This window comes from Bos grunniens, chromosome 5, assembly GCF_055505025.1.
Source record: "Bos grunniens cultivar Pamir isolate PY7600 chromosome 5, Bosgru_T2T1.0, whole genome shotgun sequence".
In the NCBI taxonomy this organism is placed as follows: Eukaryota; Metazoa; Chordata; class Mammalia; order Artiodactyla; family Bovidae; genus Bos; species Bos grunniens.
Window position 1 is genome coordinate 69,545,634 of NC_141169.1, and position 12,753 is coordinate 69,558,386.

The 12,753-nt window shown below is 37.4% G+C and overlaps 1 protein-coding gene across 6 annotated transcripts in view; it reads right to left on the reverse strand.

Annotated features, from left to right (window-relative positions):
* ALDH1L2 (aldehyde dehydrogenase 1 family member L2) overlaps positions 1–12,753 on the reverse strand; it is a 62,854-nt gene that overhangs the window by 7,014 nt on the left and 43,087 nt on the right. For 4 of the 6 annotated variants that reach the window (XM_086401115.1, XM_086401114.1, XM_086401118.1 and 1 more), the window contains 7 exons: positions 9,947–10,034; positions 9,323–9,416; positions 8,061–8,160; positions 7,356–7,454; positions 4,987–5,152; positions 3,020–3,125; positions 113–312 (listed from right to left, as the gene is read on the reverse strand). In XM_086401115.1, coding sequence (XP_086257241.1) covers positions 113–312; positions 3,020–3,125; positions 4,987–5,152; positions 7,356–7,454; positions 8,061–8,160; positions 9,323–9,416; positions 9,947–10,034 — 853 coding nt within the window. The remainder of the gene's footprint in view (positions 1–112; positions 313–3,019; positions 3,126–4,986; positions 5,153–7,355; positions 7,455–8,060; positions 8,161–9,322; positions 9,417–9,946; positions 10,035–12,753) is intronic. The other 2 variants (XR_015164021.1, XR_015164022.1) reach the window with 1 other exon arrangement.

Below are 12,753 nucleotides of genomic sequence, written 5' to 3' on the forward strand. Positions count from 1 at the left end.
CCCAGATCAACTACCATGTGGGAAATGCCCTTTAAAGCAACATACAAGTGTTGGACAAAGCACGAAGCGGGCTTTTTATGATGTGCAGTAGAAAGGTAAGGCATATTCATACCTAAGTCTTTTCCAAACCCAGACTGCTTAAATCCGCCGAAAGGAGCAGCCACATCCGTCTTGTTGTAGGTGTTAATAAAAACAGTTCCTGCTTCTAGTTTTTCACTCACATACATGGCTTTATTTATGTCTCTTGTAAAAACTCCTGAGGCCAAGCCGTATTCTGTATTATTTGCTCGCTGTAACACTCCATCGACGTCCCTATAAGATGTTTTTAGGAAGACATAAAACCTCATTAAATGTAAAAGCAAAACACTTTCATTTTATGTTCTAATATTTTTCCCCTCTGTGTTAGAAACAGGAAAACGTTACTGCCAGTGTGCTTACATTTTTATAAATGAAATATTCCAGGCTTACACCAAAAGAAACGCCCAATGAGATATTACAACCCTAGTATTGTATTTTTTCACATATATCATGTGACACCCTTTAAAATCTGAGTTGAAGTCATCTTTTCAATCTTCTTCATTGGGTTTCCTTCATGACTACCCCATTTGTCTTTCCCCTGAGTTCCATATATAGATATTATATATTCTCAGAGCACCCTCTCAGTCCCTCCATCTATTCAGATTTTACATGCACAGTTCACGGGCTCATTCCATGCCTCACCCTGAAGCCTTCTCAGATCCCATCAGTGCTACTGCTTAGGCGGTAGAGTGGAGTGGCCCAGTGAGAAGGCTCAGCAGCCAGACTGCCTGGGTGACCTTTGGGCAAATGACCCCATCTCCCCCAGCTTTTCTGTATTCTTGTGAAAAAATGGAAATAGTAATAATAGCACCTGTCTGTTGTCATAAGGATTAAATGAGCCAGTAGTGTCTGGAACAAAGGAAATGCTCAGTGAAAGTCAGCTATAATCGGGTAGCCCACGTTCCTCCAACTCAGTCACCTTCCAACTAGACAGGAAGTTCCCAAGGAGAAAGAGAACATTTCATTTTTCTTTATACTAGGATGTGGCAACATCACATGTGAACTCAATTAATAGGCTAATCCCATAAAAGGGTAGTAAAATCATTCCTTCAGTGGGTCTGGTGACTTCCCTGCCTTCTGTCTCAGTATGTGTGCATGGCCAAGTCAGTGCAGACATGAACCCACTCGTGTCTCCGCTTGTTCCAGTTCCCATGTGCCTGCCATACTGTATCTCATCTTTATGAGTGTCATCCTAATGTTAAAAAAAAAAAAAAAAAAAACATGAAATTTCTACAACATGGCCAGTAAATGCAAGCCAAGATTTCATCTGGGGATCTGGCAAGGAAATGGGATTTCTGTTCCAAAGCTGGAAGAAAAATTAGTTGTGCTGAATTCTTTGAAGAGACAACAAAGGCTTGAATGTGGTGCCTCCCCTAGGGATTTTCAAAGGTAATCTTGTCTCTATCCAATTTTCAACTTTCATGAGAAATGTGGAATCTCACTTGGAGTGGACTAGACTCTGCTAAAACTCTCACACTTGATGCACTGCACTTGATCGCACTGAAGATATTCATAGATTGGACTAAGGCTGAAAGATGGCTGGATGCCAGTGCCCACTGAGGACTGCTGAGATCACACAGCTTCATAGTACACCTTGTCCACTTTTAGAATAATAACAATGATTGCAACTGCACCAGCAGCAAACACATTTAAATCTTCAGTCGCTCAGTCGTGTCTGGCTCTTTGCGACCCCATGGACTGCAGCACGCCAGGCTTCCCTGTCCATCACCAACAATGACCCCAAAACATAGATACTATTAATAACTAGCCCAACTTCACAAATAGATAAACTTTACAAATAGAGAAACTTAATAGAGGAATTACGCTAGTAACCCAAACCCACAGGGGTGGTCAGTGCAGACTCCACCCACTGCATTTCCCACCTACACCCTCTTGGGTTAACTGCCTGTCTCTTTGTCTGTCTCCCCTATTAGATGGTGACCTCCTTGAGGATAGGATCTGTGATTTATGTAGGCTTACATTCTCTAAACCTGGCTTCTAATATCTGCATGGTTAACACGACTATCATATAGGGGAATTTATAATTAGGAAAAGAGGTTAAAAGAGCATCTTTCGATCAGTATGTCAAAATGTTACTACAATTTAGTGTCCCCAAAGTTCTCTTACAATCTATCAAAGACCAAGAAGCCCTTCTGAACTGGGTATTCTGTTTTTTACCACCTTCTCATTGGTTAAAGAAAAACTAAAGCCATAATTCTAAAGAACTGTGTGCAGTATACCAGAGAGTCTATTATATTAAATATTATGATAGGAACTCAGTTACCATATGGACTTCTTTGATATGCTAAACACTTTGGGAAGTTTCAGGGACCCTGACAAACCAGTACGTCATTTACGGTTGTTTATAAGGTGACTGTGGGCTTTCTACAAAGAGTTGAGTTTTAGGTTTTTGGGGGCATGATCCCCTGTGGAGAAAACACTCCACTCTTTCTTTGGGAAAATCAGATTTCATAGATGATGCCTTCTCTAAAAATGTAAATGCAAAAACCACTTCTGTTAGTCTCAGTTACTGGCCTTATTCCAGAGATGTTTCAAATGCCAACTGTACAAAAATTAAAACTAGCAAATACCATATGATGTCAGCCATTAATTTAAGCTAAGGAGCAAAAATTTATTTCAACTTACATTGTAAGTTAGCATTCTCTTCTAATTATTTGTCAATTATTATTATGGTAGAAATTGTATCGGAGAAGGCAATGGCACCCCGCTATGGTGTTCTTGCCTGGAGAATCCCAGGGACGGGGGAGCCTGGTGGGCTGCCGTCTATGGGGTCGCACAGAGTCGGACACGACTGAAGTGACTTAGCAGCAGCAGCAGAAATTGTATGTTCTTTAACTGTATGCTCTGTATATAGCACAGTGGTAGGGAAAAAAAAAACCTGTATCTAGCCAACCCAGTTAAATTATGCCTAGGAACATACCCATTTTGGAATTTAGAAATGACCATAATAGGCCCAAAGGATTCCTCTTTGGCAAGATACATGTGGTCTTCCACATCTGTGAAGACAGTAGGTTCCATAAAAAAGCCTATTTGAAAACCAGAAGAAAATAACATCAATTATAGTGTAATTTTCAATTAGTAGTTCTCTCATTTAATTACATTACAACTTTTATTTCTTCCCTTCTGGGTCAGTAAAACCAAGAAGACTTTCATTTTCCTATTTGGTGTTAACAATCCTAGGTTCTTATACTTTTAATGTCCTTATTACAAAAATTTCAAACATATGTAAAAGTAGAGAAAATAGTATAATGAATAGTAAAATAAATCTTTATGTATATATTTTGCTAGATTTGATTCATTTTTTCCTTGCTGATATAGTTTAAAGCAAATTCCAGAGACATAGATTTGTACTAGAATACTTGGAGTATAAATTGTAATGTACATTATCATACCTAACAAAATTAATGCTAATCCCTTATTCATAGTTTGTTTCAATTTAACTTCTAATTTTTAAATTGAGATATAATTGACACATAACATTAATTTCAGATGTACAACATAATGATTTGATATTTGTATTCAATTTCTGATTTCTAGAAAATATCTCTTTGTAGTTGATTTGTTTGATTCAGGGATTCAAATAAGTTACACTTTGCATTTGGTTGTTAGATAGCTTTAATCTGGAACATTTCCTCCCTTATGCCCACCCCTTAATTTTCATGGCACTGACTTGTTAAACCGGTGAATTCACAGTGGGAAAGAATCTACTTGCTAATGCAAGAGATTCAAGAGACACAGGTTCGATCCCTGGTGTGGGAAGATTCCCCTGGAGTAGGAAATCGTAACCCACTCTGATATTCTTGCCTGAAAAATCCCATGGACAGAGGAGCCTGGTAGGCTACAGTCCATAGGGTTGCAAAGAGTCGGACATGACTGAAGTGACTTAGCACACATGCATGACTTTGTTAAACAAACTGATTCAGCTGTCCGGCAGAACATCTTAGGCATTTCAGATTTGTCATTGCTTCTTTGGGATGATATTTGATTTGTTTCCCTATCCCCTGTGCTGCTTTAAATAGAAAATATGATATAAAGGCATGGTTAGATTCATGGTTAAATGTTTTTGGCAAGAATACTTCATCGGTGATGCTGTGTTACACACTGGATCCCATAGAAGACACATCATATCCAGTCGTACGGCTGGTACTCAGTCTATCACAGTAAGACAGGAGGTTTTACACCTGTTGTTTGTTCATTTTTCTCTCCTTTTGGGTATCATGGCATGGAGTCATTCACATACTTCTGTAACAAGTACTGGGTTCAGTTCAGTTCAGTCGCTCAGTCATGCCCGACTCTTTGCAACCCCATGGCCTGCAGCACACCAGGCTTCCCTGTCCTTCACCAACTCACAGAACTTGCTCAAACTCATGTCCATCGAGTTAGTGATGCCATCCAACCATTTCATCCTCTGTCATCCCCTTCTCCTCCTGCCTTCAACCTTTCCCAGCATCAGGGTCTTTTCTAATGAGTCAGTTCTTCATTAACAGTTACACAACAGTAATGAATCCTTCCCAGGATAAACTGGCTAAGATTAAGCCTCACATTGCCAGGAATGAAAACCGCCAGCTCCTGAAACACACTTATCCATTACGCTTGTTCACTGCATAGCTAAGGGCCTGTCACATCATTTTATTTGATTTTCACAGCCTTGTAAAGCAGGATGTGCGCATTTCATCGCATTTTACAACTAGGGCTCACCAAAACTATTGTCGAAGGTGTCACAGCTTAAAAGTGGCCAAGCAGGATCTAGAATGTATTTCTTCTGACCATAACATAAATGCCACTGTTTACTTCTGAGGCAAGATGGTGCTGTAATGAAGCCTGTTACCAATTATTCCAACTTAAGAAGCCAGGCCCCCAGCATCCCTCCCCTGGAGGTGATCATACCTGGCCTTTGGACTTGTCTTCCTCCATACACCAGGGTGGCCCCCTCTTTCACTCCAGCTTCACAGTACTGCAGAAGCTTTTCCAGATGGGCCTTATGATTTTGGGGCCCATGATCGGTAGATCTGTCAAGTGGATCACCAATTTTCATCTTTTTAATTTCTTCCACCTGTATATCACCCAGTTTGCAGAACACAATTGACTGTTAATAATAGTAATGTATACCCTTCACCGAGCTTCCGCTGGGTGATGGGTGTTGTACTGAGCTCTTCCCAGATGGTCCTCACTTAGTCTTCATGGTAGCATTGGAGGTAGATATTTATTTCCATCTTACATATGAGGAAACTGAGGATCAGAGGGGCTAAGTGACTAGCCCAAGGGCACATGACCACTAAATACTGTAGAGTTTTCTTGATGTGAAAGCCCAAGCTTTTAACCACTGAGTTTTAAACAGAACAAAAGCCACATGCATTATATTAAGATTATCTTGAACGTTAATCCATTAAAATAGCAAACCTGATGTTCTGGAATTTTTGTCAATACAGCATACTCTTCATGGCAAAGTAATTTCTAAAATGGCCACATTGTTGTCTTTTTCCTCTCCCTAAATGTGGCCGACTGCCCTTGTGAAAATCTCATGGTATAGCCACACTGGAGGACATACTAGAATATTCTGATGAAAAACCATCTTTATATGGAACATTCATCACTCACACATGCTCCTTGGTTATCTTTTTTTTTTTTTAACTTTTTATTTTGGAGTATAGCCAATTCACAATGTCGTGATAGTTCCAGCCAATTAACAATGCTGTGATAGTTTCAGGTAGACAGCAAAGAGACTCAGTCACACATATACAAGTATCTATCTATTCTTTCCCAAACTCCCCTCCCACTCAGGCTGCCACATAACATTGAGCAGAGTTCTCTGTGCTATACAGCAGGACCTTGTTATCCATTTTAAATACAGCAGCATGTACATGTCCATCCCAAACTCCCTAACTATCCTGTCCCCCCATCCTTCCTGCCCTGGAAAGCATAAGTTTGTTCTCCAAATCTGTGAGCCTGTTTGTTTTGTAAATAGGTTCATTTTGTATCATTTCCTTTTAGATTCCAATATAAGGGAAGTCACACAATATTTCTCCTTTTCTGTCTGACTTACTTCACTCAGAATGACAATCTCTAGGGCTCCTTAGTTATCTTAGTCTGTTTCTGAATTTCTTGTTGTTAAGACCAATTCTAATAAGGAGAAAGAATGGGAGTTACCATAACCTCACAGGGCCATGAATTTTGAATTTAGGTCTGGCTAAAATCCCTCAGTAAATGCTCAAAAAATAGCCATTGAATAAAGAAATTAATTTGTTCCTATGTGTGCAAAACATATTATTGATGGACTGATAGCAGCAAATCTGTGACATTTCTGGTCTTAGCATTTGAAATTTCAACAAGTTGTAGTTGTGAAAGCCCATGATGTGTCATGCTGTGCCCTGTATTTTACTAAGGCAGAAACGTGAATTTGCGGGGTGCTCATGAGCCGGACACTGCCCGCCGTCTGCCCTTCTGTATGGCTTCCTTGTTTCCTACTCTCATGAGGAAAGATGCCTTTGCTTCTTGGGGGTGGAATTGGGGAATTGGCTCTGAAGGAAAAGAAAAGCTGGGTGCTGGTTTTTCAACTAGAAACAAATTTGTGATTACTACAACCATAATGATGATACACTGTAGTATGTTCAGAGTTCATTTTTACCACAGAATTCATCTTAATAGTTCTATAAATGCTTCTAGTCTCATATTTACGGAATCGTGTCCAACATCAGGGGGTATGTAGGTATGTATCTATCTTAGTGGAGGAAATATATATGCTGTCATTTTACTGTAAATTCAGGATTTGTAAGAATCTAGTGGTATACCTCTCATAGGCAATTTAGGGATTTATAATAACCTAGGGGTATATATCCCATAAATATCAAGGACCTAATATACTATAAATACAGAGCAAGATAAAGGTAATAATAGCTCTTCAGTATACTTTATCAGGTTTTTTAATATAGACCTATAACTTTTTACTATGAAAAATTATAATTATATATAAAAGTAGGCAAATAATATAATGAAACTCCACGTACCCATCAGTCAGCTTCAACAACTGCCAAGCCATGGTCAATTTATTCCCTGACTTACTTCCTCCCCTTCTGCATTATTTTGGAGCAAAATCCAGATATCATAATCTAATCTGTAAATATGTCACAAAGTACTTCTAAAAAATAAGGATTGTGTTGTTTTTTAAAAATATACTATCATCACTAATAATCCCAGAAGTACTTTGAAAGTAAAGACAATTTCTATCCAACTCACAGAGCAAATCTGAAGATGCTTACCACTCTTGTCACAAATTCATCGTGGATGGATTCTTCCACAAACAGCCGACCAGCTGCAATACAATTTTCTCCTTTGTTGAAAAATACTGCCCCCATGCCCTTTGGCAGCAAAAGACAAAATACTTTGTTATTTGGGAAGTCAAGGTTGTCATAAAATTGCACACACTAAGAATTGTCTTATCATAAAATAGCAGGCAACACAGAGAAATTAGAGAAAAAACACAAGCCCTTGGTCTAGTTAGTGATGCTTAGAGATTCTTGGTTTTGATATTTTTAGAAATTTTATTTCTCCTTTCCCCTTTTCTATCCATGAGTACTTTACAAGAGATGTACCTATCAAGGATGACATACGGATAAAAAGATTTTGTGTTATAAGAAAATGTAGACTATACATTTAAATGTAATATTTGCATGCCAAATTTTGCTTTTAGAATCTCTACATCAGTTTATATAAATCATGAATGTTTATAAACCTCTTCATCTGTTTGTAAAAAGCTGGCCTCCAAGTTTTAAAAAAACCTCTAATTATAATGACATTATTTTTTAAATTAAGTGCCCTGAGCAATCCCAAATCGAAGCATAAAGAGAATGGTTTCTGTTTATGGTCAGATAAAACCAGACCTCATTTTAAGGCACCTGATGAACAAGAAGCTGAAATGTGTTTCAGAAGTAGCACCTATTTCACTGGACTTGATCTCCTCTTACCATTCGCACAGCCTTGTCAAGTTCACAGTCACTGAATATTATAAGTGGGGATTTTCCACCAAGTTCAAGGGAAACTTTCTTCAAGTTGCTCATAGCACAGCTGGAGAAAAATAAATGGAATATGGGCATTTACTCTCTCAGTTTCTTTCTCTTGTTTCTTGGACACAATTACTACTTAGGATGTAAAATATAATTGAGCCTCAGAAATATTAAGAAACTTATTCAAAGACAAAACATGCATGGTAGAATGGTGATGACAGCTGAAGCTGGGTGATGAGCACGTACATGGAGGTTCATTACACTATTCTGTGAGCTTTGTGACTGTTAGAAATCTTCTGTAAGAATTGCGTCTTTTAAAAATTCTGTGGTCAAATAATTAGAGATTCTCATGGGTGAATACAGATTCTTTGGGTGTAAGAATTTTGATTACATAAAGGCCTGGCAAAGAATTTAACATTTAACTAGATTACTGGCACACTGGAGGAAAATATCCATTTTTAGAAGTTATTAAAATTCTGTTTATTACTTCCTATTTGCAAAAAATTTGTTATTTAAAGCATTTAAAATACATTTAAAAATTCAGAAAGAAGGAAAAAAAATCACAAAATTCCATTCCATGGCTCAGTGATGACTATTTTCTTTTTTTAACCATTTTGATATACTTGTTTCTGGTCTGTTTCCAAACACAGCCTTTGCCTTAGTTAACATAGTTAGGATTACCCAATATGTACAATTTTATACCTTATTTTTCTTTCCATTTACCATTTAATAACAGTCTAGAGTTATTAAAAATTCTCCCTGACCGCACAGTATTCCATTATGTTAACAAACTTTAACCACTGCCTTATTTTAGACATTTAGATGGTTTGCATTTTTTTGAACTAATGTTACTGTTTTTCAGGAATGCATTTTATAAATAATCCAGATTTGTCTTTTATATGTCTTTTCAGTTTCTTACTTAAGCTTCCAAAACCAATTTGGGCCACAGTTTTAGTATAAAAAATTTTTTGTGCCAAATTGTTAAAGCTACCAGAAGCCTGCAGGCTTTCAATACATCTCTGGTTTTACTGACTTTGGGTTTTACACTTTAGAAAGTATTTTACTGTATTCAAACATTTCAGTACCCTGCTGTGATAGGATTTCTCTTCTACATTCGATGTGATTTTTCTCCTTCCAAAAGCACCTTATTTAAAAAAGTAAAAACAAAGCCAAAGACCTGGTTTAACAGGATCCTTAGCAAATCAGCACACTAAACCCAATACCTCTTCATGATCTGTTTGCCAATCAGAGTGGAACCAGTGAAACCAAGTTTGCGGATATCAGGGTGCTCTGAAAGGTGCTGTCCCACTACGCCACCTGTGCAATTAATGGAATAAAACGCAAATTAAAACTTTATCAAGGTCTTAGGGGAGAGGTGTCTTTGAATTCACTGAAGCAGTTTTCCAAGCTCTCATTTAAATCTTAGTTTTACATTTTCTATAATAATAACAGTGTGACAAAAATCTGAATAATGTCTTCCATGCAATTGTCAGTACCCCAAAGATGGGTTATGTCTCAATTTTTTTAATCTTCTAAAGTAATTTTAAAAAACGGACATGGGACACCATAGGGTAGTTTTACGATGTTGTACAACTTCCACCCTCCCACCCAATTCACCTGCCACTGTATTTCCACTTTAAGATATTAGCACGTGTTTCTATTGCACTGTTGCTAAACTGTATTTAGTTTTAATATTTTGGATTGGACAGAATGTTCATTCAGGTTTTTCCATAGGATGTCATGGAAAAGCCCGAATGAACTTTTTGACCAATCCAACAGCTATGTCAGGACAAGACTCGAGTGGGAAAATTGTTCATTAGTTACAGCAAAGTAGGTTCTTGGCTTACCTGAGCCTGGAATGATGTTGATTACCCCCTTCGGAAAGCCTGCTTTAACAGAGAGCTCAGCAAACTTCAAAGCAGTCAAGGGCGTGACCTGAGCAGAAGTAGACAGCAATTGCCTTCTTCAGACTCTGTCCTGTCCTGTGGATCAATACCTAGCTATCCTTTTATGGCCACACTAGTGTTGTTGTTGTTGTTGTTGTTTTTTACTAGAGTTTATTTTTTCTTTTACTTTTACGTAATTTCTGACTTATAGCAAAGTTGCAAAAAACAGTACAAAGAATTCCTATGTATCTGTCACCCACATTCTTCAAATGTTAATATTTTACTGTTTGCTTTATCCTCTTCCTCTCTCTGTGTGTTTTTGAACTGCTTAAGGAGTATAATATAATCTCAACATCCACAATATATTTTACTTATTTGCTTAGTCTTAAAATATACAGAAAATATTTTGAAAATTACTAAGCCACGTCCCTATGAAAAAGAAGCCTACTAACTTCAATATTATTTACAGTGTTTTTGCCTCCAGTCTGAGGCCATATAGACCAAATGTCAGTCAAAAGTTTCTTGGGTTAGTACTTCCTCATTGCCTTTAGCATGATGCTGTTATTAATATGAAATTTGGTTTAATTGATTTTTTTTTGTATTCAATGTTGGCCTCATCTATGTTGATTATATTTCTTTTCTTTATTTGTTCATTGTTGTTTTGTAGAGTATAGGAAACATGCTTCCAAAAGTGAGGATTATACAACAGTACATTCAGAGACATGTTGTTCTCCTGAATACCCCTTCCCCCATCCTTCCTAGGTCATCCTCTCAAGTAGTTACTCAATCTCATTAGTCTCTGGTTTATCCTTACAGTGTTTCTTTTTGCTCAAACGAACACATAATATTTTCCCTTTCTTTTTACCAAAAAGAGTGGTATAGTTATGGATCTCATCTTAAAGATCTATTACAGCAATGCATATCTCAGAAGCAAAATGAGAGTAATATGTTTACACTGAAAAACCAATGCTGATTAAGTCTTAAATTAGTATTCTGTTAGCTTGGTCTCAAAAAATGGAATGGACGAAAATTGAGTTGTGAATAGAAAAATAGTAGAGCTTCTATTTCTATATTTTAACAGAGAAAGACAGGAAATAAATCAAACATAGCTAACAGTTAATATGGGGCTGGATAACGGTACTCTCACTCTGTCTGAATGAAGGTCAGAGGATCACTGATCACAGGTAAGTGTGGTGTCCTAGGAAGGAACAGAAGCTCACAAGGCCAAGGGACAGACTGTGGCTTCCTCACTTGCTCACTATGCTTTCAGGGTATTGCCATGTGTTGGAGTTTACAGGCCTGCTTGCATATTCATAGACTATAGTGTTGTTTTAGCTAATAAAATGGTCAAGAGACTGAAAAGGAATCTATATAGAAACTGCATAATAAATAGTAATATTAATAGGACAAACACAAGCAACAACAACAAAAAAGCAGGGTTCACATTTTTCCTCCTTCTAGTAACAGGTCCATGGCAATAAACATTATGATGTTTAAAAAAATGTCAACCTAGTTATACTTGAGGAGAAATTTTTCAAATGCTCAAATATTTAAAATTGGCAAGAAGATATTTCAAATAGTGGCTTTATACCTACTATAGTTAAAGAAAATTCTAGTATGAAATCATTATGATTAGAAAGACTTTTAAAAACTGTCCTGAATTAGTAATTTCCATGGGACAGAAATTTCATGTCTTTGTCACTGATAATATGCCTGACAATTAGTGTGCACTCGATACATGTTTGTAATTTTTGAATATTCCGTGTAGTCACTGGAGTGTTCCAATGCTTAGCACTCTCTTTGGATACCACCATCTAGTGGTTCTCAACTCTGGCTGTACCTTAGAAACTAATGCGAAGAAGTTAAGTAATACCAAGGTCTGGCCTCTGACCCAGACCAGTTAAATCAGAATCTCTGCCAGTGGGGCCAAGGTATTAGTATTTTTAAAAGAGAATTCTAAAATTTAGAATTTTAAATTCTAGAGAGAATTTAAAAGACAATTCTAATGTGCAGCCAGGATTGAGCACTGCTGGGCTAAGTTATCTGCCTCCTCTCTTCATTTTACTAGTTTTTTGCTGTTTAATGAGTGCTGCTGCTTGGGAGAAACAGCACTCATACAGGATGCTGGTGAATTACTCAATCCTTGTGAAAGAATGAGCCAGTATCTATCACACAAAACATGGATCTATTAACTAAGTGATTCTGCTATTAGGAACATATCTTACAAAGATAGTTGCACATGTGCATGAAGCTGTATATTTTTTCAATTAAAAACATGTTTTTTTGCTGTGCTGCATATGGGATCTTAGTTCCCTGACCAGGGATCAAACCCACGTGCCTTACACTGGATGCTCTGAGTCTTAGTCACTGGACTGCCAGGGAAGACCCATGATGCTATATTTAAAAGGTTATTAACTGTAACACAGTTTATAACAGCAAAAAGGCAGAAAATCTCAATATCCATTAATTAGGTATAGGTTAAATAAAATACTGTTTATTTTTTAAACTGGGCTTACCTAGTGGCTCACATGGTAAAGAATCTGCCTCCAATGAAGGAGACCAGGGTTCTATCCCTGGGTTGGGAAAATCCCTTGGAGAAGGAAATGGCAACCCACTCCAGTATTCTTGCCTGAAGAATTCCATGGATAGAGGAGCCTGGCAGACTATAGTCCATGGGGTCGAAAAGACTCGGACACAACTGAGTGACTAACACATTTTTTACACTGGAAACTTTTTTTTTTTTTAAGTTTTTTCCCTTTTTGGTAAGT